The 26,843-nt window shown below is 36.8% G+C and overlaps 1 protein-coding gene across 1 annotated transcript; it reads left to right on the forward strand.

Annotated features, from left to right (window-relative positions):
* The first annotated feature begins 6,023 nt into the window (after window positions 1-6,023).
* Window positions 6,024-26,093, forward strand: LOC130916401 (uncharacterized oxidoreductase YjmC-like). The gene is made up of 11 exons (XM_057837108.1): window positions 6,024-6,166; window positions 16,376-16,524; window positions 17,989-18,177; window positions 18,261-18,322; window positions 18,406-18,459; window positions 18,531-18,629; window positions 19,902-20,037; window positions 23,202-23,320; window positions 23,512-23,607; window positions 23,803-23,913; window positions 25,529-26,093. Exons 1-11 carry the CDS (start codon window positions 6,159-6,161, stop codon window positions 25,592-25,594), a joined length of 1,089 nt encoding a protein of 362 aa, XP_057693091.1. The 5' UTR covers window positions 6,024-6,158; the 3' UTR covers window positions 25,595-26,093.
* Window positions 26,094-26,843: the final 750 nt, after the last annotated feature.

Raw genomic sequence — 26,843 nt, forward strand, 5'->3', positions numbered from 1 at the left:
TGCGGATTAATACGTTTATTTTTCGCATCACGCCAGCCAAACGGCTGCAGAAAAATCTTGCTGTATGAGGGAGAGGCGTGTGCGCCTTTTTGGAGTTTCAAAAGATTCCCATTCACCGTGGATATTGGCCAAAACAAGCCCTACTACTGTGGGACCATTGGACTTAAGAGGAAGTGAGTAAACATCTTGTTTTGTATTACGGCAAATATGAATACAGCGATTACAAAGTAAACACTACAAACTTTCTTTAAATGAAGGACTAGTTACGTTTGATCATGGATAGGCATGTAAAAAGCTCTCCTCGTGCACATTAGCTGCACGTTAGCTGCACAACAACTGCAGCCGCCCTCCTCCGGGGAACGAGCTGTAAATTGCTCTCCGGCGAAGACAATCGACAACCCAGTCGTCATGTCAAAACATCCGGGCTAGTTATGTGTGATTTTTCCGCTTCGAAGACTTTGAAACATCACTCGGTTCGGGTTAGCATGTCGGCTAGCTGTCACGCCTCTTGGTTTGTTTACATTCTTCGAAGCCGGGAATGGGAAATGACATATGTCCGATTTAGGTGTCATAAAATATCGTTCGGGAGGTGCCACAGTAAAGGTAAAGTCGACTGTTTTGACCATTATGGAGTAATTTTGCCATGTCGTCCTGAATAAGTGCATTTTTATGATTTCATATTCCATTTAGCACAAGACTGTTATTTGTCATGACCATGCCATTTATTTAGCAATTGGGGAAAATACTTGGATAAAAACCATATCCTGTAAAAATATTGAAGTAAAGAGACAGAAACAATGACATTTTGCGGCTCTCTTGTTGCGTTTTCCTCGTTCTGAATAATTCCCCATCAATGGGTTGAATAGTAAAACCGATGAGCCAAGTCTCCCGCTGATGTCATCCACCTGTTGGGGACGCTAGAACCCTATAATGGTAGGCGTGGCTAACCATCAGATTAAAAGACTAATTTCTCGTCATCTGCGCTTTGCTAAATTGTTGTATATAGTCGAATCGTCTCAAAATATGATTCTAATTGACATAATAATGCTATTTAATCGTTTTTTTCTCCTGTCGTATGCTCTTTAAGGAAATTGTACCACTATATTGTCTGTAGTGCTTATAACTTTCTCATTTTCTTTTATTATCGTTATTGCTTGACCTCTGGTCCATCCCGGTTGCTGCGTATTCATGTATTTACTGTTTCAACTTGGTCGTCAATTGCAAAGCACATTCAGTCACGCTCATACAAATTCCTACAGACTATTTAGCGACTTCGGGGAAGCTAACATGCATGTCTTTTGGAATGTGGCTTGAGTACTTGGAAAAAATCCATGCAAGTGCTGAGAGAACATGCAAAATGGCAAACCTAAATGTTAATGTTCAATTTTTGGGGGTAAATGTTGTACTTCATTTTCTCTCTTTTTTTTTTTTTTTAATGTTTGTATTTTCATGTGAACGTTAGCTATACAAACATCTTATAAATACAGTATGTGTAAAATTAGTAACAAAAACAATAATACAAAAGTGTGCATGTAATATTAAGCACATTACACCAATTATTTTGATTATACAGTATTTAATTTTATTTGTCATAAAAAAAAAAACATTTAACTAAGACCTGCCATTGACGGCGAACGACGTCCAATTCAATTCATTTGAACTGACTTTTTTTGTGGTCAATGGCAATGAAACCAGATCATTCCAACTTTAATAGTCCAGCTCCAAAATAAAATAATTTAAGAGGATTTGATTCGTTTTATGTCCACCAGATGGCGACATTTTTTAACTTCTCTTGCTAAAGGTAGTCATGGTGAAAAGCTGCCAAAAAATACATAATCAGACATTTCTGAACTTTGTTTCTCTGCAACAAAAAGTACACTCCGATTCCAGTTAGCAGTTTATGTTCTCCAGCATCTTTAACCTTTGGTGGTTTTACATGGGGGCCAACAGGGACCAGTGCCCCTGTAAAATTGCTCCGGCCCCCCTTTGTGGCCCATGTGCTGAACAGATAATAATTTTTACAGCAACATGCACTGCTGCTCCTTTAAGGGAAACACACTTTTGACTAATCTGAGTAGTTGTGGTTGCCGTCATTACTGGGGTGTTTACAGACCTCAGTAGCAGCCCGGCTTCAGTCAATGTAAACTGTAAGGTTAGCTGCTGCTGACTGCGTGCTTGCTGCGGCACACCTCAACAATGGCGGACGCAGTACTTGCGGTCGTTTTGCTCGGATAAGTCAAGTGGCAAATTCTGGATGAGAATGCGAACAGTTACGACCTCGCTTGGGCTGCTGCAGAGAGGCGAAGGAAAGCTAAACGATTCAATTAAACATCAATATTTGCACATATATGTGTTTTCTTGTTGTTCACTATTGTATTAAATCTAATTTTTACTGCGCTCAATCAAGTCTTGCTCTTGCTATGTTTGTGAACAAGCAAAAGTCATTCAGGACAGTGAACATATTTGTATCAAGAAGCACTATGCAAGGGACTTTTTCTGTGTGGGTGCAAATTGCACAGCAGTAAGTACCAGCATTATTGTGCTGTGTATGGGACCACAGATCTGGAATGAGCTCAGTAAAGAAATTTAAACTGTCTGGTCGTTCTCAATCTTCAAAAAACGTCTTAAAAAACAACCTTAAGCTCATATTATCTTCTACACTTGAAAAAGGGATTGCACTGTTATTTCTGTGTTTGTCTGTAATGCTATGTCTGTCTGTTCTCTCTGTTCCTATTGTATAGATAAAATGGGTATATTTCAATGCATTGCAGAATACATTTTAGGAGGTGTAAAAAAGGGCTTGCTAAGAGAGTACAGTACTTTCAAATGGGCATTGAATGCGAATAAAAAATAAAATTCCCCCAGTGTTTCTTCAAACTATGCCGAATCGCACTTTCATTTAAAAAATAAATTAAAATACCTTAGCTTAGCTTCAAACGCAATAAAAAGATAAATGAGGATCTAAGTACAACAAAATAGCAATTGGCTAACATGCATAGCAAAAGTCCGCTAGTTTAAATGTTACAAAATGCTAATGTTGTTTTACAATGCTCCTAACAAATCGTTCAAACACATATTCCCACACAAAAACGGTTAAATATACCTATAAACAAAATTACGAATGCACTTAAAAAAAAAACATATTCAAACAAAAGCTTTCCCTATGTCAGTTTTAACAGATAGCAGCTGGATTCAACCATGTCAAATGACTTATGTCATATTCACTGTTGCCATTAGAGGGCAGTGTTTCCACCCAAATCAATAAAACTAAATGCATACACTTCCAAAACAAGTCATTACAATGCCACTCTAATTAAACGAATACTCGAAGCAGCAAAATTTGATTTGAAGCTTTTTACTAATCGAATGACTTGAGTTAATCGATTAATCGTTGCAGCACTAATGAATTGTATTTTCATGTGTGTTCTGAAGCCCACATACCATTTAGCTTTAGGATGTGCATTTTCCATTCTGTAGTTCCACCGTTCCATCATGATAATCATGAAAAGAAACTGGAAGGACATCATGTCCTTTTTTTGCTGCACTGAGAAAAAAAAAAGTTGATGGACAAAGTGATGATGATGATGGGGGAGAGAAAGCCAGTTGTGGAGAGAGAGCTAGAGGTGGAGAGAGAGAAGTTGAGAAAGACAATCTGAGAAGGAGGAAGAAGCTTGGGACAATCGGATTGAGGGACAGAATAAGGGACCATGCACCTTAAGTTGTTGTCGTGTTTCAGCTAACCTACTGTGTGGTAAATAATAAGATGTCTTAAAACTTTATTTATTTGCTTAATTATTTTAGTGGTAAAGAGAAAAAAAAGTAAATGTATTTGAATTTGTATTTTTTTTCTTGTTTGAGAGAGATGATGCTTCATTGACCACACTTTAGTTTGTTTATTCATTCATATATCCATTCATTGTGCATTGGATGTGATATATATGTGCCCCTCAGAAAAAACACTGGATTCAACCATGTCAAATGATTTATGTCATACTCACTGTTGCCACTAGAGGGCAGTTTTTCCACCCAAATGAATAAAACTAAATGCAAACACTTCCAAAACAAACCATTACAACTAGGGTTGTTCCGATCATGTTTTTTTGCTCCCGATCCGATCCCGATCGTTTTAGTTTGAGTATCTGCCGATCCCGATATTTCCCGATCCGATTGCTTTTTTTTTGCTCCAGATTCAATTCCAATCATTCCCGATAATTTTTCCCGATCATATACATTTTGGCAATGCATTAAGAAAAAAATGAATAAAACTCGGACGAATATATACATTCAACATACAGTACATAAGTACTGTATTTCTTTATTATGACAATAAACCCTCAAGATGGCATTTACATGAACATTCTTTCTGTGAGAGGGATCCACGGATAGAAAGACTTGTAATTCTTAAAGGATAAATGTGACTTTGTATATTGTGACTAAATATTGCCATCTAGTGTATTTGTTGGTATTTCAGTAAATGATACTGTAGTCATGCCCAAATGCATGATGGGAAGTGGAACCATGACTGTGCGTAGTGCTACCAATTGCTATATCTTCTCTGCGTTGGCAAATAACATAAGGTGTTAAGATAAAAATCAATTGCTACCTTGCTTCCCCACATTGCTTCACATGATATTTCTAATCGGAGGGAGAGGGATTGTAAGGTTTTAGCCAATTAAAAAAAGGCTCCAAAGGCTGCCAAAATTCACTCTACTCATTTTACGCTGCCTTTTATCTCTCTATATAGGTAAAACAGCGCCATTACAGATTGAGCGCGACAATGCGTAAGTGGGTCGTTCAGCCAGTGCATGCGTTAATTGTGTTTAATATTTTAATGTGATACATTTAAAAAAAAAAAAAAAATATTACCGCCGTTATTAGGATAAATTTGATAACCCTACCTTAAGCCTAAACTAAAGACTCTGGTAGAGTGAAACATATTATGTCTTTAACGTTAAATACAATTAGAAAACGATTTAATTAAAAAAAAAAAAATCTTAAAAAAAGGCATGGCCGATATTTTTTTGCCGATTCCGATACTTTGAAAATGACGTGATCGGACCTGATCGATCCCGATCGATCGGGACATCTCTAATTACAACGCTACTCAAATTAAACGAATACTCGAAGCAGCCAAATTTGATTCGAAGCTTTTTTCTAATGGAATTACTCAAGTTAATCGATTAGTCGTTGCAGCACAAGAGTGTTCTTAAGCCCACATATACCATTTAGCTTTGGAATGTGCATTTTCCATTCAGTAGTTCCACCATTCCATGATGATAATCATGAAAAGAAACTGGAAGGACATCATGTCCTTTTTTGCAGCATTAAGAAAAAAACAAGTTGATATACAAAGTGAAGATGATGATGGGGGAGAGAAAGCCAGATGTGGAGAGAGATCCAGAGGTGGAGAGAGAGTCAGATTTTGAGAAAGACAATCTGAGAGTGAGGAAGAAGCTTGGCACAATCGGATTGAGGGACAGAATAAGCGACCATGCATGCACCTCAAATTGTTGTTTCAGCTAACCTACTGTGTGGTAAATAGTAATATATCATGAAACTTGATTTATTTGCTTATTTACTTTAGTGGTATAGACCACTGTATCTGAATTTGTATTTTTTTCTGGTTTGAGAGAGATGATGCTTCATTAAGCACAATTTAGTTTGTTTATTCATTCATATGTCCATTTATTGTGTATTTAATGTGATATATGCGCCCCTCAGAAAAAACACTGGCCCTACCTCGTAAACCCCCCCCCCCCCCCCCCCCCCCCAATAATATTGGTCTTGAACCGCTACTGTCTTTAACAATTGTTTGTGGGTCTAAAAAACCTTTTTTTTAGGCCTTGGGACACATTTTGGTTCAAAGTAAGTATCCTCTTATCGATCAACTGCTGCTCAAGGTTACATAACTCCAGCACACCACAGGCCCTCTGTCGTAAAAACCCGCCTACATGCGACACACCCACACGAAAACTCACTCTCCGCCCCACTCTCACAAATACCTGATAGACATGACCCCCCAGTGGGTGTGGCCTCTGTCTTCAGGGCTGGAAGGGCAAGTTGGAGCCAAGTGAAGAGAACACATGAACCAGAGCAAGGACCGAAATCTTTCTTTTTTGCTTTTGCACCGAGGAGAGTAACAACACACGACAGGCAACATGAGCAGGTAAGAAGACTCTTGTCATTTCAAGGTCAACAAGTGTGTTTTCTCAATAAGTAACCTGTGTGGCATGCAAGCATTCCCTTTGGACTTCCTGCATTTTTACTTTTATGGTGAAACCAATGCAGTAAAGTGTGTGGTTGTTTCGTTTTGATGCTTATGCGTGCAAAACTTCCTACTTTCTTCTTCCTCTGTGCATACTACACACATACTTGTGCACACACAGGGCCCTTGTTCTAATTTTACGACCTAAATAAAGTCCATGGGTGTTGCATTACATTGTGTCACACCCAGCTTCACTTGCATGACAGTTACCGTTGACCCAACTAGGAAATGCATCATTGAGAGTGTTATCTGTTTAGTTAAATACATTATACAGTCCCTGACAAAAGTCTTGTCGCTTAGCTATTTTGTAGAAACAATTGCCAATATCCTGACTTTTATTTAAAGATGTCCTGATCGATCATCCCGATCGATCGGGTCCGATCACGTCATTTTCAAAGTATCGGAATCGGAAAAAAAAATATCGGACATGCCTTTTTTTAATATATATATATTTTTTTATTTAAATCGTTTTCTAATTGTATTTAACGTTACAGACAAAATGTCTTACACTCATCCAGTGTAGTTTTGGCTTAAAGTAGGGCTATCACATTTATTGCGTTAACGGCTGTAATTATTTTTTTTTTAATTAATCACGTTAAATAATTAACGCATGCGCTGCACGACCCACTTACGCATTGTCGCGTTCAATCTATAAAGGCGCCGTTTTACCTGTATATAGAGCTAAAAGGAAGCGTATAATGAGTAGAGAGAATTTTGACAGCCTTTGGAGCCTTTTTTTATTTGGCTAAGGCCTTACAATCCCTCTCTTAGCAATCAAAAATAGCGTGGCAGGCAATGTGTGGAAGAAAGGTAGTAGTTGACCATTTACTTAACACCCTATGTTCTTTCCCAACGCAGAGAAGATATATCAAGTGGTGCCCCTACGCACAGTCATAGTTGCACTTCCCATCATGCATTTGGGCAGAACAGTTAAATGGCTGCAGTATCATTTACTGAAAGCTCAACAAATACACTAGATGGCAATATTTAGTCACAATATACAAAGTCACATTTATCCTTTAAGAATTACAAGTCTTTCTATCCGTGGATCCCTCTCACAGAAATAATGTTAATCATGTAAATGCCATCTTTAGGATTTATTGTCATAATAAACAAATACAGTACTTATGTACTGTATGTTGAATGTATATATTCGTCCGAGTTTTATTCATTTTTTTCTTAATGCATTGCCAAAATGTATATGATCGGGAAAAATTATCGGGAATGATTGGAATTGAATCAGGAGCAAAAAGCAATCGGATTGGGAAATATCGGGATCGGCAGATACTCAAACTAAAATGATCGGGATCGGATCGGGAGCAAAAAAACATGATCGGAACAACCCTACTTTTAATCATTCAATTCGTTTCAGAAATGGCTCATATGAAAGCTAAGACCCTCCTAAATGATGTTGAATGTACAAAAATATATTTGTTTCACTGAAAAAAGATTTATCATTTAATGAAGACATAAAGGTCAAATTTTGGCAAGACAAAATATTTTGTCGCCTACAGAAAGTAGTGTGAAAATTGAACAAAAAATGTACTTCAAATACAAAAACATATTACATAACATAAGTGAATTAAGTAGTGGTTCTGTGAGATCCAAATGTTATATTTTGTACGACTTGCATGGGCTTGAAGGACTGCATCCATGTGGTTCGGCAAGGATTCATACAATTTATTGATGAAGTCATCAGGAACATCAAAGAAGGCAGTCTTGCATGCCACCCAGAGTTCATCAACATTCTTGGGTTTCGTCTTCCATGCTTCCTCTTTCATCCTGTTCATGTCTGGTGACTGGGCTGGCCAGTCTTGGAGGATCTTGATCTTCTTTGCCTTGAGGGACTTTGAGGTAGAGATTAAAGTATGCGATGGAGCACCATCCTGCTGCAGAATTTGTCCCTTTTTATGGTTAGGAATGTAAGAGGCAGCAAAGATTTGTGGATATTTCAGACTATTTATGTTGTCTTCCACCCTGCAGATTTCTCACATACCCCCATACTGGATGTAACCCCAGACCATGATTTTGCCACCACCAAACTTCACTGTTTTCTGAGTGAATCTCTGATCCATGCGGGCTCCAGTAGGTCTCCTGCAATATTTGTGGCGACTGTGGTGTAATTCAATGGAAGATTAATCTGAAAAATCCACCTTTTGCCACAAAACAGTGAAGTTTGGTGGTGGCAATATCATGGTTTTGGGTTACATCCAGTATTGGGGTGTGGAAGAGATCTGCAGGGTGGAAGGCAACATAAATAGTCTGAAATATCAACAAACCTTACCTGCCTCTTACATTCCTAACCATAAAAAGGGACAAATTCTGCAGCAGGATGGTGCTCCATCACATACTTTAATCTCTACCTCAAAGTTCCTAAAGGCAAAGAAGATCAAGATCCTCCAGGACTGGCCAGCCCAGTCACCAGACATGAACAGGATGAAAGAGGAAGCATGGAAGACGAAACCCAAGAATGTTGATGAACTCTGGGTGGCATGCAAGACTGCTTTCTTTGATGTTCCTGATGACTTCATCAATAAATTATATGAATCCTTGCCAAACCGCATGGATGCAGTCCTTCAAGCCCGTGGAAGTCGTACAAAATATTAAATTGGGATCTCACAGCACCACTACTTAATTCACTTATGTTATGTAGCATATTTTTGTATTTGAAGTACATTTTTTGTCCAATTTTCACACTACTTTCTGTAGGCGACAAAATATTTTGTCTTGCCAAAATTTGACCTTTATGTCTTCATTAAATGATGAATCTTTTTTCAGTGAAACAAATATATTTTTGTACATTCAACATCATTTGGGAGGGTCTTAGCTTTCATATAAGCCATTTCTGAAACCAATTGAATGATTAAAAGTCAGGTTATTAGCAATATGTATATTGCTAATAATATACATGTATTATGTATGTAACATATATAGTATGTTTGCACTTATACCAATGTTTGCATGTCAGTTCACGTGTTTGACATCCCAGTACTGCCACAAATATACGTAGCTCTCCAAGTAACACAAAAAAGTGCTGTAGAGTAAAAGTGAAATAAATGAATGAACATAAGTAAATGTTTAAAAATTAACCTGATTGACTGTAAATACTGCATACACTACACTCTCTTTGAAAGTCAAATATAACTGAACTCTACATAGCAAATGTTCCAAACTGGTTTAAAAAAAAAAAAAAAAAAAGTTGAAGCTAGTATGTCATCACATAATGTTATTTAACCCTTTAAGAGCGGACGTGTCAGCGGCGGCACGTTTACGCATATCATCTTTAAAGCCTCGTCATGCTGTAATTACGTCACCCCCGTGCCACTCGTTGGTCTCGTTTGAAAGTGCAGAAGTTGAGGTCCACGCCTGTCAATCGACCAAGTAAAACAGGAGATAATGTCAAATGAGTTTATAGTTTTATTGCCCTCATAAATACACTAACAATAAAACGCTGCATGGACCATGTGCTGATGCCCATATTTCCATCATTTCTTGTCCTTTTTCAAAACGGAAAGCGCCATGAAAAACTACATATCCTAGGAGCCACTGGGAGGTCACAAAGGAAGGACGTCATCCGAAAACTTTTAATATATTGCTGAGTGAGGCGCCATCTTACAACAGGGAGGCGACGTAGTGATCGACGACCGGTTGGATTGAGCGAGTGACTTTATGAAGCGTGCAGAAAACGTAGCGCAAGCTAATGCAATTTTTCATCAACTTGAGGAAGAGTATGGGCCAGAATTGTCGTTTTCTTCGAATGAGTCGGCGAGTAAGTAGAGCACTGCTCAAAGGGCGGAAGAAGAAAGGACAACCCCTAGAAGTGTGAGCTGTGTAAGGTAGCCCTGTGTCTTGTTCCACGATGAAACTGAGTGGCATGCCTGAAGAAAATTAACTGAACTGATTTATTGTAAATATTTTTTTAAATACGTTTTTCAGTGTTATATTTTTTTTCACAATCTTTTCAGTTTGTATATAGATATGTGTGTTTGAGAAACTTGATTGTATCTAAAATGCATGATAAGGTGATGTGTGCAATACCCAACCTCACTAAAAGATATCCTCGAAACCGTTTTTGTGTTGGATGGTGATCTTTTCACTGTTTTAAACTGTTGGTCTCCTGTATATAACCTGTTTTGACCATAGTATTTAGAATGACCATACCTGCTGTTTCTGTCGAATTATCAAATATAAAACTATTCAGTCTAATTTTCTGTTGAATGTTTATCCTAACAAGATGAATAAATATTACACGCTTCAAAATGTTTCGTTGAGCATGTTTGGTTGTCAATGCGACATCAATATTACAAATTTTGACCAAAAAAATGTTGGAATTTTTTTTGTCTTTTTGTGTCCAAAATGTTGATTATAATTGGTTTGTGGAGAAAACAAGTTTGGACATGAAGGTTATGGTGTCCTGAAAAAAGGGACCCAATCAGGCCATTTTTTTCAACATTTTTTTCTTTGAAATATAAAGGCAAGAACAGAAAAATGCAAATTCGGATAAAACAGACCCAGGTGTTAAAGGGTTAAGCAGACCATGTTATTAAGTGAATCGTACATGTAACAATACAAAGGGTCTGTATTATGCTAGCAATTTTGAGAAATGACGCATTAGCCCATAAGAGGTCCAACTGATTAGATACCGTAACTTGCAGAATTATCAGAACATGTAGATTTTTTTTTCAAATCAAGGTACAGCTAGTTTTATCCCAATATTACATTTTTTTTTTTTTAAATGGCGGAAAACACTCAGGTGACTTGGAGTTCCTCTCTGAGATCCCCAATTGTGCCAACTTTCAAAATTGTCCGATATGCATGTGTGATACATCATTGGAAAGCTTAAAATCTCAATTTTCTGGGGGAGGAAAATTTTTGAACAGGAGGGCATTTAAAAAAAAAAAAAAAAAGGGTTTTGCTGTTTAAAAAACTATCTGGAGGTAAGAGCACGCGGGAGCAGAGTTACAGACGCCATGACTTTAACGAGACATTATCGTATCCTTGTTTCGATCCAAAAACTCCATGTAGCATGTATCACTGAGTGTCAAGACACAGCTGTGAATGGCCACAGCTGAATTTTTTTGGGTGAAACATGGTAATATAACAAGGGTGGCGATGCAGAAATCGCAGACATCAAGGAGTGGTCGAGATTTTCATATTTTTACCCTTTTAAACGTTTTTTTTTTTTTTTCCAATTTGTTTTTGTTTGGATCGATTATTTATCATCTAACATATCAGAGAAAATGCGAAAGTAACAAAAAAAATACAATTAAGCGATAGTTATGAGGTCGATATTCGTGACTTTTTTTTACAGACGCCATTTTTTCATTGTGACATAATTTGTTGAAAATATGCGAGTGAATAATTTTTTTAAAGTCGTTTTTTTTTTAAACGAAATATGAGGCATCAATTAATGATTCTAAGCTAAAAACGACAGACATTTTTAATAATATATTAATTACCTTCGTTTTATGGCTGGGTTGAAACAAAAGCGGTTGCGCGACGTCTGTAAATGGGGGTTTTCAGGGTAAAACGGACAAATTAAAAATAGTTTGGGGGCTTAATGTGCCATGAATCTGCTATGGCAGCATATAGACATGCTGTTCTATCAAACACAAGTTGTTTTGGCTTAAAATACAGCAGTTTCTTTTAAAGAGTAGTGCAAGAGCAGAAACTGCTTTTTCAGTCTTGTCTGTGTTTTCTGCCATATGATCCCGACAACAACACGAAGATGAATCCATCCCCAAATGAATACCTAAATAAAGTCCAGATACCTGAAAAACTATAGCAACAACAGATCTTGACTTCTTTACGTACGATGTATGAATCCAATGTTAGCATTAGCATCGCTAGCAAGCAAATGTTTCAAAGAATAACTCTCTTTATGTGAAGTCTTATTCAGTTTTAAAACATCTCTCATATTTATGAAAAATGAATGATCAAAGGTTGTGCTTGTAACTTAACATGGACTGTTGTCCAGTTAGATATCAAAACTTTTTTAGCAGAGCTTTGCTTTGCTTATTAGCAGGAGTGTCTAGCAGGATGGGTTGTCACACCATCTACTCAGTCATTACCATAAAAAAACAAAACACAATCACGGACTTTTTGTTCATATTTCTGTATGGGAAATCATAAAATGTGTTCTTTAGATTTCATTCCTTCCCTTATGTAAGCTGTTGCATAAGTTTCCACTGGGACCTTCCTCTGCCAGAAGGGCTGCTATGTGTTAACCCCCCCAACCAACCCCCACCCAAATAAACCTCACCCTGCCGGGGCTCATATTACATACTGTAACATACACATTTTTTGCATTCTGTATGTTTGTAATAGAACTTTTCTTGCGTAGCGTTGTAATGAAAACAACATGCATCAACTTTATGGTTGAACTCCAAAACTTTGTTGTCATAACTTTGATCAATACAATACAAAGCATCAGATCCTGTATTATTTGGCGTCCCTCCATAGTAAAGCAACTCAGAATTGAAGGAAGGAGGAGGAGGGGTGTTATTTTTTTGTTGAAAGCGATACTGCAAAAATATACAATTTTGTATCACTCAAACAGGGAAACTCCCCAACAAGCCAATAAGTAAACCGTTGAAGTCACATGATTGCCAGTGATCTCAAAAATAAGAGGAAACAATGCGCAGAACACAATGTTTCTTTCTGGTCTGCTCGTTGCCAACTTTTACCACAGTCCACATCTGGATGTAATTGTGCAGACTTGCAAAGTTACAACATTCCCTAGCACCCTAAAAGGTTGAGAAAACAATACTGGGAAGTAGAAGGACAGGCCTTGCAGGGTTTCACCGTCAAATTTAGTTGGTTATTAGCACCTTTCCTTTTTTTTTTTTTGTTGCTGTTGTTTTAACTCGCTTATCTTTCAAGTGTTATTCTTTGTGACATAACAGGCGGCGATCAGGAGAACTGGTGTTCGTCAAGCATGTGACGGCTGTGAGGGAGTGAAACTGTTTTATGACCTCTTGAAGAAGAGCCCAGAGTTGGAATGTTTTTTTGCAACGTGGAGGCGAGAGAGAGAAAAAAAATGGGGAAAACACACACACACATTAGGATTCGAAAGGCGATATAAGGGCTAAAGTTCCAAGCTAGATATCTTCGCATTGAAAGCATCTGTTTTTTTATGTGTTTCTATTCATCGTTCCGTTGCGAAATAAAATGAGTTTGTCACTAGTTGACGTCCAATCCATTGGGATTGAAGAACCGTCAGAGGCAGTCAATGAGTTAAGAGTATATACAACATAACCATTGGAGGAATACATAATAACACAGTACAAAAGTATTATTCAAAACATACTAAATATGGAAAACTATATTGAAAAATACAGCTAAAAATGAGAAAATATTAGAGTAAAAAAAAAAATTGTTTAAAGATTTTTTAAATAAGAAAAGTAAATATACAAAATTAAACTTAAAAAATACAATATATTTAAAAATGATTAATTTCAGAAATAAAAATGTGTATTTTTGTATTAAAAATATTTTTTAAAACATTTTTTAATTAAAATATATCTTTTTTAATTTTCTTTTATTTTTCTTTGTTTTTATTTTTCATTTAGGATATTCCAATTTTTTTGTTGTATTTTTCCAATTAAATTTTCAATACATATATTTTATCATTATTATTTTTATGTACCGTATTTTCCACATTGTAAGGCGCACCTAAAAGCCTTCAATTTTCTCAAACAGTTTCTCAGACAGTGCGCCTTATAATCTTATGTGCCTTGTATATGGATCAATATTGGTTAATCATGGCATGAAATTCCATTTAGTGCAGCGCCATCTAGTGGATGTTATAACACAACCCCAACAACTACACTTACTACATCTGTGCTTTATAATGCTGTGCGCCCTATACAGTGATCCCTCATTACTTCGCGCTTCAAACTTCGCGCCCTCAGTCCATCGTGGATTTTTTTTCAACTGAAAAAAATAAAAATAAATACAGATGAGCTGGCCTTTGTTCGTCAGGCACTGTGGCACTGCACTGGAGTTACTTATTAAAGTTAACGATGTTGACAGATGTTTGTGTTTGATCTTGCCAGAGTCACGAACTTCAAAAGCGCGGCATTCGTCAATCATCGATTAACTTGTTAAACAGTTGCTGTGGCAACTCATTGTGTTTAACTGAGAGGATTTGAGTAGACTCACTCAATGAAACATTTAATAAAGCTAAGTATTTTTCCACTACAGTACTTTATTCTTGTTTTAAAATAATTCGTTTGGGCGGTAACAGGTTTAAAACGTATCACAACTATTACATTTGAAGTGCTTAAAAGCAATTTATTAAAAAATATTTGTGGCGGAAAAGACACAAGACTGAAAAAGCAGTTTCTGCTCTTGCAGTCCTCTTAAAGAAACTGCTGTATTTTAAGCCAAAACAACTGTTGTGTTTGATAGAACAATATGTCTATATGCTGCCATAGCAGATTCATGGTGCATTAAGCCTCCAAACTATTTTTAATTTGTCCGTTTTATCCTGGAAACCCCCGTTTACAGACGTCACGCAACCACTTTTGTTTCAACTCAGCCATAAAACAAAGATAATTAATTATATTTATTATTCAAAATGTCTGTCATTTTGAGCTTCGAATCATTAATGGACGTCTAATATTTTGTTTTAAAAAAAAAAAATCTTTATAAAATCATTCACTCGTATGAATAAAACTTTTAAACAAATTATGTCACAATTAAAAAAAATAGTGTGTGTAAAAAAGTCAAGGATATCTACCTCATAACTACCGCTTAATTGTATTATTTTTTTTGTTACTGTCGCATTTTCACTGATATGTTAGATGATAAATAATTGATCCAAACAAAGAAAAATTGAAGAAAAAAAAACAATTAAAAGGGTAAATATATAAAAAAGACAATCTCAACCACTCCTTGATGTCTGTGATTTCTGCATTGCGACCCTTGTTATATTACCATGTTTCACTCATAAAGTCCCCCAAAAATCCAGCCGTGGCCATTCACAGCTGTATTTTGACATTCAGTTATGCATGCTACATGAAGTTTTTTGATCGAAACAAGGTTAGTTCACGATAATATCTCGTTAAAGTCATGGCATCTTTAATTCTGCTCTTTCATGCTCTCACCTCCAGATATGGTCTCGCTTTTTATTTATTTTTTATTTTTTTAAATGCCATCCTGTTCAATTTTTTTCTTCCCTCAGAAAATTGAGATTTTAAGCTTTCCAATGATGTATCACACATGCATATGGGACAATTTTTAAATTTGGCCAAATTGCGGGTCTCAGAGCGGAACTTCAAGTGACCTGAGTGTTTTTCGCCATATACTTTTTTTTTTTTTTTTAATTAAACTTTGGGGGGGGGAAAGCATTACAAATGTCTTATATGTACTGTATCTCTTTCCAATGCTAAATCTGAATAAATACATTGAACAACCCCCCCAAAAAAAAAATGTGGGGGTTGCACTACTTTTTTAATTATTGCAGCAGGTTCTGGTCCCCATTCACCGTGAAAAACCAGGGATCACTGTATATGAAAACATTTTTAAAATAGGCCATTCATTTAAGGTGCGCCTTATAGTGCAGAAAAGACGGTACTTACATACTGCATCCCCTCAATGCTTTTTGATGTATATTTGTTAAATGTAAATTCAAGCATCATGGAGTTAAATGAAGGAAAAATCCTGTTGCTCAGGACAGACGACGGTCAGTGGTACTTTTGAAGGCTTCTATGTTTCTTTTTGAAAGTAAAAGAAAAACAAAGGGACTTTTGTTTCTGACGCATGTCATCTGATGCTATCACATTAAGTAAAATTAGTATCACGCCAGCTTTACAAAATAAAACTGTATGAAAACCAATCATGATTTACAAGCAAAAACGTTACATAATAATGTGTGCTCTAGTCTGTACTATGGACACGTTGCAGCGCTCCAGATGTATATTACATTATAGTCTGTTTTTTAACCCAAAGCGTGCATGCTTTTTCATTTAAGGTTTATTCAAACTCGCTTTTTAATCTTAATTAGATATTTAATTGGTTAAATAAATCTTGTATCTTAAATGCAGTCCATTTTAAAATAAATATTTGAAAACATTATTAAGTGTCTGTCTCTCTCTTTCTGTGCAGGTGTTTGATTACCCAGCAGGAGGTGACGAGCTTCATCGAGAGGTGCATGACGGCGGTGGGCACCAAGCAGCATCATGCCCGCAGCCTGGCACAGGTTCTGGTGGAGGGTGACCACAGGGGACACTACAGTCACGGACTGAACAGGATGGGTAAGTTAGCCTATTGCAGTGCTTTTCAATTATTTTCTGTAATGCCCCCCCAATGGAAGACGTAAATGTTTTGCGCCCCCCCAACTCTCTGCCTCCACTGTAAATGTATCATTTGTCTATAAGATTATTATTATAATCAGTACACCTCTGAATAACATTATGTCCTTTTTAATATTAAAGAAAAAAACGTAATATAGATCAACTTAGAATAAAATATGACTTTACGAACATTGTTTTGTTTTTAACAGACAAGACTTCAAGCACATCAATTTGCCTAAATTAAAAAACAAACAAAAAACCCTTCCAAATTGTAAAAAAATACACTCAAGGCACATTTGTTGACCGTTTGATACTGAAAAATAAAATTTTATAAAATCAAAAAATTATTATAAATTCAAATTGATTAGCAAAATTAACTCTTGAGGACTAAATCCCAAACAATTTGACCGGAAAAAAACAAAAATTAATAGAACAAACACGACATTGAGCAGAGGGACAGTTTTTATTTTTGCTGTACATTTACATATAATTATTGATAATGAATCATCCATATATGTGTTTTTTAATATAGATTAAAAAAATGACTAAGATTACAACAAGAAATGAGAAGATGTGAAAATTTTTTTAAAGAAGACTTTTAAAAAATAAAGAAAATATTGTAAATGGACAAAAAAGGGAAATCATTACAAATAAAAATGGAATTTATTCTTTTAAAAAATTCTTTAAATTTTTCAAGTTTTTTATTTTAATTTTTTATGTCCAATTTTCTATAGTTTTTTTTTTTTTTTTTTACATCTCATACATCTCTTTTTTTTTTTTTATTTAGACCTATTTTTTTTTAATTGGACAATTTTCATCCATAATAATTCCTGATTCATATTCATTTTTTTTCTCCATTTAATTTTATTTTGATCAAATTGAGATGTCTAATGTCTTTATGTGACTTTTTAATTGATTTGGCATCCTGCTGTCCGCTGCGAACATTTTTAGACACGGTAAACAGACTGGTCTTTCCTTGTCTCCCACTGTGCTAAAAGTCAAAGCCAAACGCTACATACGCTTAGTCATATTTCTTCGTCTTAGCTTTCCATATCTCCAGTGTTCAGAGCGCCACTGGTACCCACTGAGTGGATGTCCAATTACACTTTATTCTAGTACAGCAAAAAACGTATGTTCCCCAAGGTCACATGCGCCACCCCTGGCATAGCTGTGCGCCCCCCTGGGGGGGCCCGCCCCACCATTTGAGAAGTACTGGCCTATTGTAACCTCTGTGTTCAAAATAGAGATAAATGGCATGACAGTGGATTTTAGTAGGGAAAATTCTGCATTGTGAATATGGGCTTTCATGAAGTTTAATTTTAATTCATAGTTCCAATTCTATTGATTTAATTATTTAAAACATTTTTTTTTTTTTTAAAAGACCTTGCGACATCCTTCTTGAATTTTGTGCTAATTTTCGGACAGACATGTACGTAAAAGACGTTCAGACGGGAATCTGCGCCAAGGACGGAGAGCCAGTCATAGATAAAGAGAGTCCCGCTACTGCGCTTGTGGACGGGAGGAACCTCCTGGGCCCCGTGGTTGGGAACTTCTGCATGGATTTGGCTATCAAGAAAGCCAAAGAAGTTGGTATCGGTTGGGTGGTCGCGCATGGTGAGTATGGCTTTTTAAAAAAAAAAAAAAAAAAAAAAAAAGACAAGATTTGCGCAAATATTTATCCAACCTGTCTGTTATAGGCTCCAACCACTATGGCATCGCCGGCCACTACGCCATGCGAGCTCTGAAGGACAACATGATCGTAAGTAAAAAAATTAAAAAAAATGTCTGTAAATCCTGCAGCTGTCCTTTTTGGTTTATCTAACAGTCATGTCTCATACACAGGGAATGTCCTTCACCAATACGTCACCTCTGGTGGTCCCCACACGTGGCAGAGAGGTGAGCAAAATATACTAGCTCGCCCTCTTTTTTTTCATTATTCCTTTATCAAGTGGAGATGTTGTTCGTAGTGCACCTTAGGCACCAACCCCATCAGTGTGGCAGCTCCATCCAAAAACGGGGACAGCTTCGTCCTGGACATGGCCACATCTGCGGTCGCGCTTGGAAAAGTGAGTAATTAAATTTATTAGGGCTACAGCTATCGAATATTTTAGTAATCGAGTAATTGACTGAAAATTCTATCGATTAATTGAGTAATCGGATAAAACATTTTTTTTTAGGTAAAGCGCAATTATAAATACATATGAGAAAAAAAGACATTTAATCCAATATTGAACCATTTTCAGTCAATCAATGTCTTTATTTTCGATGTACATTGTTGAAAACAGACAATTGCATCTCAGATGTGACTAGAAAAAAAAAAAAAACATATTTCTTACCTAAAAATGTAATTACGCTTGATAACACACATCACTTGAAAGCGACATGTTTTTCCCACGTGTTTCAATTGAATTTCCATTTGTGTCAAGCTATTTTTAAGTTCTAATTAAGTTTTAAGTTAGTCTAAACTGTAAGCACTGATAGGATTTTGAGTTTTTGCAGTGTTCAAAATAAATGTATTATACCTGCTGTATTGGAGCACATTAGGGACCAGTGCTACTTGGTGTTTTATTCAGCAATGACTACTGAGCTAAAACTGAGAGTTAGCTTTATTATGTTTTAATTTTAAACCCTCATCACTCTACAGCGCTGTGTTTTTACAGATTAAATAAAGCCTGTATGTAAGACACGTTCGCCACGCATCGACAGTGGTCATAATCAATAGAAACCTAGCCCTCCGAAGGGCTAACGTTACATGAGCGAGTGACAGTAACATTATATTTATTAGTGCTGCGAAGTCTACTGCTTAAAGATGGCGGCTGTTTACTAACGCACTTTACTACGCTGCCCAGACGCGGCCGAGTCTGTCAATTCGCATCTAGTCCTTAATGCATGCGATATCTATTGGACGCATCGGACAGTACCTGCTACCACACTAGCATCGTGCGGGCGTAGTTTTTAGCAACGTCGGCGTAGTTTGTAGCGGCTGTCGGCGCCAGTAAGTTTTTTTTTTTTTTTTTTTAAATTGCTTCTTCCTCTACGCACGTGACGTCAGTGCGTTGTCCCGCATTAAAAGTAGTCCGGGCAAAATGTGATGCTTAGAGCTGGCGAAATTAAATGGATCCTCGAGGTGAATAAAATTACTCGGATCAGTTTTTAAACTCGAGCTGCTCGAGTATTCGTTTCAGCTCTAAAATTCATACTTATTTCATTTTTAATAATCCCAAGATGAAAAAATGTATGTGCTTTTTGGCCCACTGAAAAATGAAATCCCACTCTCATTTGTACCTAGACGCATTGTAGTGTTTGGTGTTAGACAATTTTGTTGTGTGTGTACACAGGTGGAGCTGCATGATCGCCGCGGTGACACTATCCCTGAGGGATGGGGGTGCAACGCCCAGGGCAAGATCACTCCTGACCCCAAGCAAGTTCTGAACGGAGGAGGATTGGTTCCCATTGGCGGCAGCGAGGCCACAGGTCTGTCACTTACACTGATCATGGTTATGTTCATATTAGGGCTGCAACTAACAATTGTTTTCATAATTGATTAATCAGACGATAAATTAAACGATTAATCGGATAAATGTCACGTTTTTCAATTACCTTCACAATTTAACTTGAAGTTGTTTTAGGCATGTTATAAGTAACAATGACAAAATGGATGACCATTTCCTTCAAAAATACCATTTTATTACAGCTTCCTAACTTAACTGTAGTCCACAGCTGTACTGTTTTAAGTACATAAAACTTGTTTAAGTTTTTAATCAAGGTTCTGGGTATAAAACATAAAAATAATTTCTCCCAAATCAAAGCAAAAGTCCTGTTCATTCAAATAAAAAAGTGCTACTGATTAACATTTTTTGTCCTGTAGGCAAAGTGCTGATATAAATTGTCAATGACTCATTTATTTTATTTAAACAAACTAAACAGCTAATTCGAATAAGGAGTAGGCAGACTGTAATGAATAAATCCGTTTTCTTTATCAGACAGTTGTTCATAAATACAATCCAAATCAAAGTTCAAATCCCACTCTCCTGTATGACAATTTACAGTTTGAATGGGAGTTTGTGTTGAAAAGAGACTCTAAACTCTTATATGAATGGGTTTATGAATGTGTGGTTTCTTTATAAAAACTTTACTATTTAACAATAACTCAAGTGGTTATATGCTTCAATAAAACACAATACAAACTGACACTTAAAGTGGAAGTTCAGGATTTTTGACATTATGCTTAATCTTCAAGTTAGCAGGGGTTTAGTTAGTTGGTGGAGTTGATTTCAACCAATTCCATGGAGTTTGTTAGTTATTTGTTAGTTTCAGGGCTCCGGAGTGGCTAAGCTAGTGCGAGTCAATGGCACCATTAAAGCATGCCAATAAAGAACAACATATGCACACATAAAAATCATCGATGACTCATGCAATCAAAAGTGTTGGCTATGTTTCAGGAGGATAAAGTTATCAAAACTTACCATTGCATGTCAATAATTGCAGTATGAACAGCAACATTTGTAATCCAGAAGCTCTGCAGAGGAGCAGGGCGAAGTTCAGTGATATCACATCGTTTTTTTTCACCGCTGATTTTTTTATGTCGTAGCCAGCAGCAAGTGACCAGTTTATATTTTTACTCGTTCTTTATCAGGAATTTGCGGAAACTTTCCTTTGCCCGTTTCTTCTGTATGTTTCCACAGCCTCTAAATGCACATTTCGCCATGTTGCCGGCTGTCAGTAAACTTAGCAGACTGAGGCTGCATTTGAGGAAGGTGGGAAGTCAGAGTTTCCAACCTCTGATTTGGAAAATTAGTACGCCTCCACAATTTGATTGCTTATGAGAAGTCAGGCTTGCTGGAGGTCAAAATGTCTTTTGAAGGCCAAAATAAAAAACAACTTGTGGTGATCAGCCATCTTTGCTGTTTACGTTCGCTTGGAATGCCCTCCAAGCAGGATAAATCCGACTTCCCACCTTCCTCGAATGCAGCGTTAGAACGAGTGACCGAAGCACTCCTCTTTATTGGGGTCGTATTATGCATCTTATAAAATTGTCCTGCAGAATGAAATGAATTACGGCAGTTTGGTGTGACATTGTTTTGGCCGCATGGGTATTTTGAAACAATGATCTGTGTGTTGAATTTATTTGACTATGTTCGATCTGTTCGCAGATTTTTTTTTATTGGCATGCTATAATGGTGCCAGGCTCGCGCTAGCTTAGCCACTCCGGAGCCCTGAAACTGACAAATAACTCCCAAACGAAACAGAATTTGTTGAAATTAACTCCACCAACTAACTCAACCCCTGCTAACTCGAAGATTAAGCCTAATGTCAAAAATCCTGAACTTCCGGCTTAAGACACTGATTAGCATAATCGCTGCCTAGCATAGCGCTCCGTGTTAAGTAGTAACATCTTGTCAACAAAGAATACAAACAATACAATGGCTTAATTTACTCACCTCTGACGGAGGCACAGTGGATTTAACAACACATACGACTCAAGACAATCTTACTCTCGACTAGGGCTGTCAAAATTATCGCGTTAACGGGCGTTAATTAATTTTTTAAATTAATCACGTTAAAATATTTGACGCAATTAACACACATGCCCTGCTCAAACAGATTAAAATGACAGCACAGTGTAATGTCCACTTGTTACTTGTTTTTTGGTGACTAGGGCTGTCAAAATTATCGTGTTAACGGGCGGTAATTAATTTTTTAAATTCATCACGTTAAAATATTTGACGCATTTAATGCACATGCCGCGCTCAAACAGATTAAAATGCCAGCACAGTGTAATGTCCACTTGTTACTTGTTTTTTGGTGTTTTGTCGCCCTCTGCTGGCGCTTGGGTGCGACTGATTTTATGGGTTTCAGCACCAATTATTGACATCAACAATGGCGAGCTACTAGTTTATTTTTTGATTGAAAATTTTACAAATTTTATCAAAACAAAAACATTAATAGGGGTTTTAATATAAAATTTCTATAACTTGTACTAACATTTATCTTTTAAGAACTACAAGTCTTTCTATCCATGGATCGCTTTAACAGAATGTTAATAATGTTAATGCCATCTTCTTGATTTATTGTTATAATAAATTCAGTACTTATGTACCGTATGTTGAATGTATATATCCGTCTTGTGTCTTATCTTTCCATTCCAACAATAATTTACAGAAAAATATGGCATATTTTATAGATGGTTTGAATTGCGGTTAATTACGAATAATTAATTTTTAAGCTGTAATTAACTCGATTAAAAATTTTAATCGTTTGACAGCCCTACTCTCGACATGTCGTAAATATTATTGATTCAGCAACTCAACCTGAGTGTAGCATTGAGCTTTCTCTCTCTTGCTGTATTCACTGGTGCATCCGCAGTCTCACAAACAAGGACCCAAACGGGACTGCTCATAGCTGCTGGCAAAAATCGTTCATCAAATTCGTTGGCATTCGATGATTATCGATTTAACCGATTAATTGTTGTAGCCTTATTTCATATACACTGATTGGCTACCTCATTCGTGTCTTTGAATTGTCCTTTGAGAGTTAAACCATTTGTAGGATATTGTACCTTATTCATGTCTCTGAATTGTACATTGAGCGTTAAACCATTTGTAGCTTACTAATATGTGTGTTTTGCTATTGTCCAGGAGGGTACAAAGGTTATGGACTGGGAATGATGGTGGAGGTTTTCTGCGGTATACTGGCCGGCGCCAAGTACAGCAAACACATCCGCACATGGAAAGTAACAGACAGGGTTGCAGACCTGGTACGTTGGACAATATTACAAGGGCAATGTCGTGTAATGGTTCAAAGACTGTCTTCATTCACAATATACAAACATAAGAATACATAAAAGCAGGGAAAATTCAAACTATGCAATGTTGCTTTCACTGTTTGCGTTAGGTCGTTAAACTCGTGACCTTCACGACCGTGTCTCATCCGTGTGTGTTTCTGCAGGGTCAGTGTTTCGTGGCAATCAACCCGGAGAACTTTGCTACTGGGTTCACCGACCGCATGGCGGACCTCTTGGCCATCCATAGGGGACTAGACGCTGTGAGTGCTTGGATTCTGTGGCAGGAACCCAAACCTGGATAGCCGTGCAAAAATAAACAGCAATTGAAGAAATAATAACACATATAAATGAATTTTAAATTGATTGTGTCAGCTACATGTCCTAGCATGCTAACAGATGCACACATTTTGTGATGTCATATAACTTGCTTGAATATTGTTGTTTTTGCACTGCAGGCTGACGCTGACTCCCCTGTTCTGACCGCCGGAGATCCCGAGAGGGCCAACATTGCCAAGTGTGACAAGATGGGCGGTATACCTTACCACATTAACGTCGTCAACTACATGGTAGGAGCAAGTCAGATGCAAATCATCAATTAACACAATGAGGATTTTTATTAAAGGATAGGAAATGAAAAATCTTATGAAACAAAATTAGAAAAGTATGAATAAAAATAAAATAAAACGGGATCAAATCAGCAGGGACTACCCCCAAAAAGCTTTTTTTGTTCAACACCGCTTTCTAGTGGAGCTGTGGTTAACTGCACAAATGCTCTTGTTGGTCTAAGTGACACTACATTGTGGCTGAAAACATAAATTCAGGCATGAAAACCACTCTACTTTCGGCGAAATTCGCCATTTTGAAGTCAAAAAGGGTGACCTACCTGAATTGTGTAGATCAGAGGAGAAAATGTTTAAAGTGGTGGCGGTCGTATTCCATCTAACTAACTATCGACATGTTTTATTGAAGTTGCAAAGCCTGTCGCGATATGCAACGAGTCCATTTGTTGCGAAGTAAATAAAAATGAGGGTGATAATTTTCACGGCTGTGTTTTATCACCGCGTGCGTGCGTGCGTGTAGATGACATTTGAGACTCCAGTTGTTATCACAGATGTTTATTGGTAATCAACACGCCGTAGAATTACAGTTAAGAAAAACAAAACAAGGAAACACGTGTATATTAAACACTGTAAACGTTAGCATTGCTACATTGAGTCTAATGGGGGTAAAAAAGACAACCTACTTTAACTTTTAACCTTTTACTTTAACCTGCTATAAAACATTGGCAGTCTTCTCCAAAACGCAAACTTGCGGTTAAAATGTGACACTTCAAACATTAAAATCGCTGGTTAACAGCATTTGCAAACGAAAAAATTAAAAGAAAAAAAAATCTAATAGTGACACCACAAGCAATGACGAAAAGTGCTTTTTTGCAGAGTGTGAAGCTGTTAGCGGTTTAGCGAACGTACTTCCGGTGTTATGGTGTTATTGAACATTTAAAAATAAAAGCACATCACTTTCATATAAATAACAATTTCTGGAGTTAATCCCCCATACTTCAGAATTAATACTATAATATGTAAATACTATAATACTACAGAATTCAGATTCTACACTAAGAATAGCTTTAAAATGACATCCTTTTTGAAAAATATGATTCGCAATGAATATTATAATTATTATAATACTATTATATATAGTAGTATACTATAATAATAATGCTAGATTTTTTTTTTTTAATTGTTTTGAATCCTGTTGGAAAGGCGAAGTCAGTGTTCTGAATCTGTTTACATTCCATTCTTTTTGCACTAGTAAATGTTATCAACATTTGACCACATTGTTTATGTGTGATTAATTATTGTTATTTACATGTTTATATGTACTTTAATAAAGACTTTAAGTGTTCCAAAATGTTTTCGTGAATTAATAAGCGTCAACAAAAATTTTATTGCTAACTTGGTAAAAAAAAGATATATATACAATTTTTTTTAAAATTAGTATTAGTTTTTTCCAATCGTAAAAATAGTCGGCTGACTAATCGGGAGAAAATTAGTCGTTTGGGACAGCCCTACCGAACATATTTCCTCCACACCCTTCTCACTTTTTTAACCTCTGACCCATTGTCATGCCTTTATATTGTCCTGTAATTCTATGTTGACGAATTTCTTTGTCTGATTTTAGAATGACTGTGCCAAGAGAGTGGGCGTTTGTCCTCTGCTGCCCGTCGACAAAATCATTCCAGAATAGAAGTGACAAGTTGGTGCTCAACCTCTGAGTGTCCTCCATGGCAGCAGTTTAGTTGTCATTTCAATAGCGCGACCAAATGAAACCAGTTCTTTCTGAAGTGCCTGCAGACAAAATATGAGAAACTGTTTTATAAGTGACTGTGTGAAATTAGGTTTTAGTCAGAATTAGTGTGGCCTACACACTAATTGAACATGTTGGCTGTTACTTAAACCACAAATTCGGTACCTTTCTTTGAATCCTTCGCATATCTTTACCTGATTAGTGAGCAAATGAAGACTGAAGATTGACGATAGCGTCAATCAATTGACAACTCAGAAACGAGTGCATGTACTGTGAAAGTGCCAATGGGATATTCTTTAGACAATCATTTTTAACTGAGCGAAGAAATGGCTTGAAAGTTGTTTTTGAATCTATATATAGGCCTATTTAGGCTATAAGGTATACCTCTCCCTGCTCATTAGGTGCCTTATTATTCCAAATAAAAGCCTTATTGCACATATATCGGTCCGCATGATCTTATTAATTTCATGTGATGGATTTGATCGCTGTTTTCTATTGGTATGCTATCAAAGGAATCCTGCTAGGACTTTTTAAATCCTCTTGCATCCCTTTTTAAAGAAAACAAAAACACACAGCTTAATTTAGGGCAGTAGAATCACGTAATCACGCGAATATGTTTTAGAATATTCGACCGCATGGGTAATAGATCAATTTTACATTGAATGCTGAGAATACAGGGGTGTCCATACTTTTTTCTCAGAGGGCCACTTTCAGAAAAATCAAAGGATGCAAGGGCCAACTTGAAATCCTTCCACCTTTATTTGTTAAAAAGAGGATTGGAATCAGGTAAAAACAAAATTAGGTGTCTAAAATGTATGCATATTAAGTATTAACTAATTAGCTGCCATTGACGGCGACACACGTCCAATCCAGTTCGATTGGGAGGGGTGATCGCTGCCAGCCACCCAGTCAAATTAAATGGGATGACTATCATCATCAAAGGCTGTGAAACATGAACACTCAGTGCAAGCCTTCCCAGTTGAAATGGATTTGATTTCTGTAACTTTCAATGGCAGTGAATGAGTTAAGGGCTTGTTGAGGTGGTTGCAGCTCAAAGTTGCATTCGTTCGAAGAATTGACGGAGAATAAGTTTTCTTTCAGCCAAAACTTGGCGTGTTTAATTTCCACCGACATGCGGATTCATCCTCTCTCATTGCTGTCTTCACAGGCAATCCCACAAATCAAAGTA

This window comes from Corythoichthys intestinalis, chromosome 5 (assembly GCF_030265065.1).
Source record: "Corythoichthys intestinalis isolate RoL2023-P3 chromosome 5, ASM3026506v1, whole genome shotgun sequence".
NCBI classification, from domain to species: domain Eukaryota; kingdom Metazoa; phylum Chordata; class Actinopteri; order Syngnathiformes; family Syngnathidae; genus Corythoichthys; species Corythoichthys intestinalis.

What these genes read in the sequence shown, in the direction of transcription:
- LOC130916401 (XM_057837108.1), top strand. An exon ending in CGGTTGGGTGGTCGCGCATG is followed by an intron (nt 18,178 to 18,260) that starts GTGAGTATGGCT and finishes TGTCTGTTATAG; the next exon opens with GCTCCAACCACTATGGCATC. An exon ending in CTCTGAAGGACAACATGATC is followed by an intron (nt 18,323 to 18,405) that starts GTAAGTAAAAAA and finishes TCTCATACACAG; the next exon opens with GGAATGTCCTTCACCAATAC.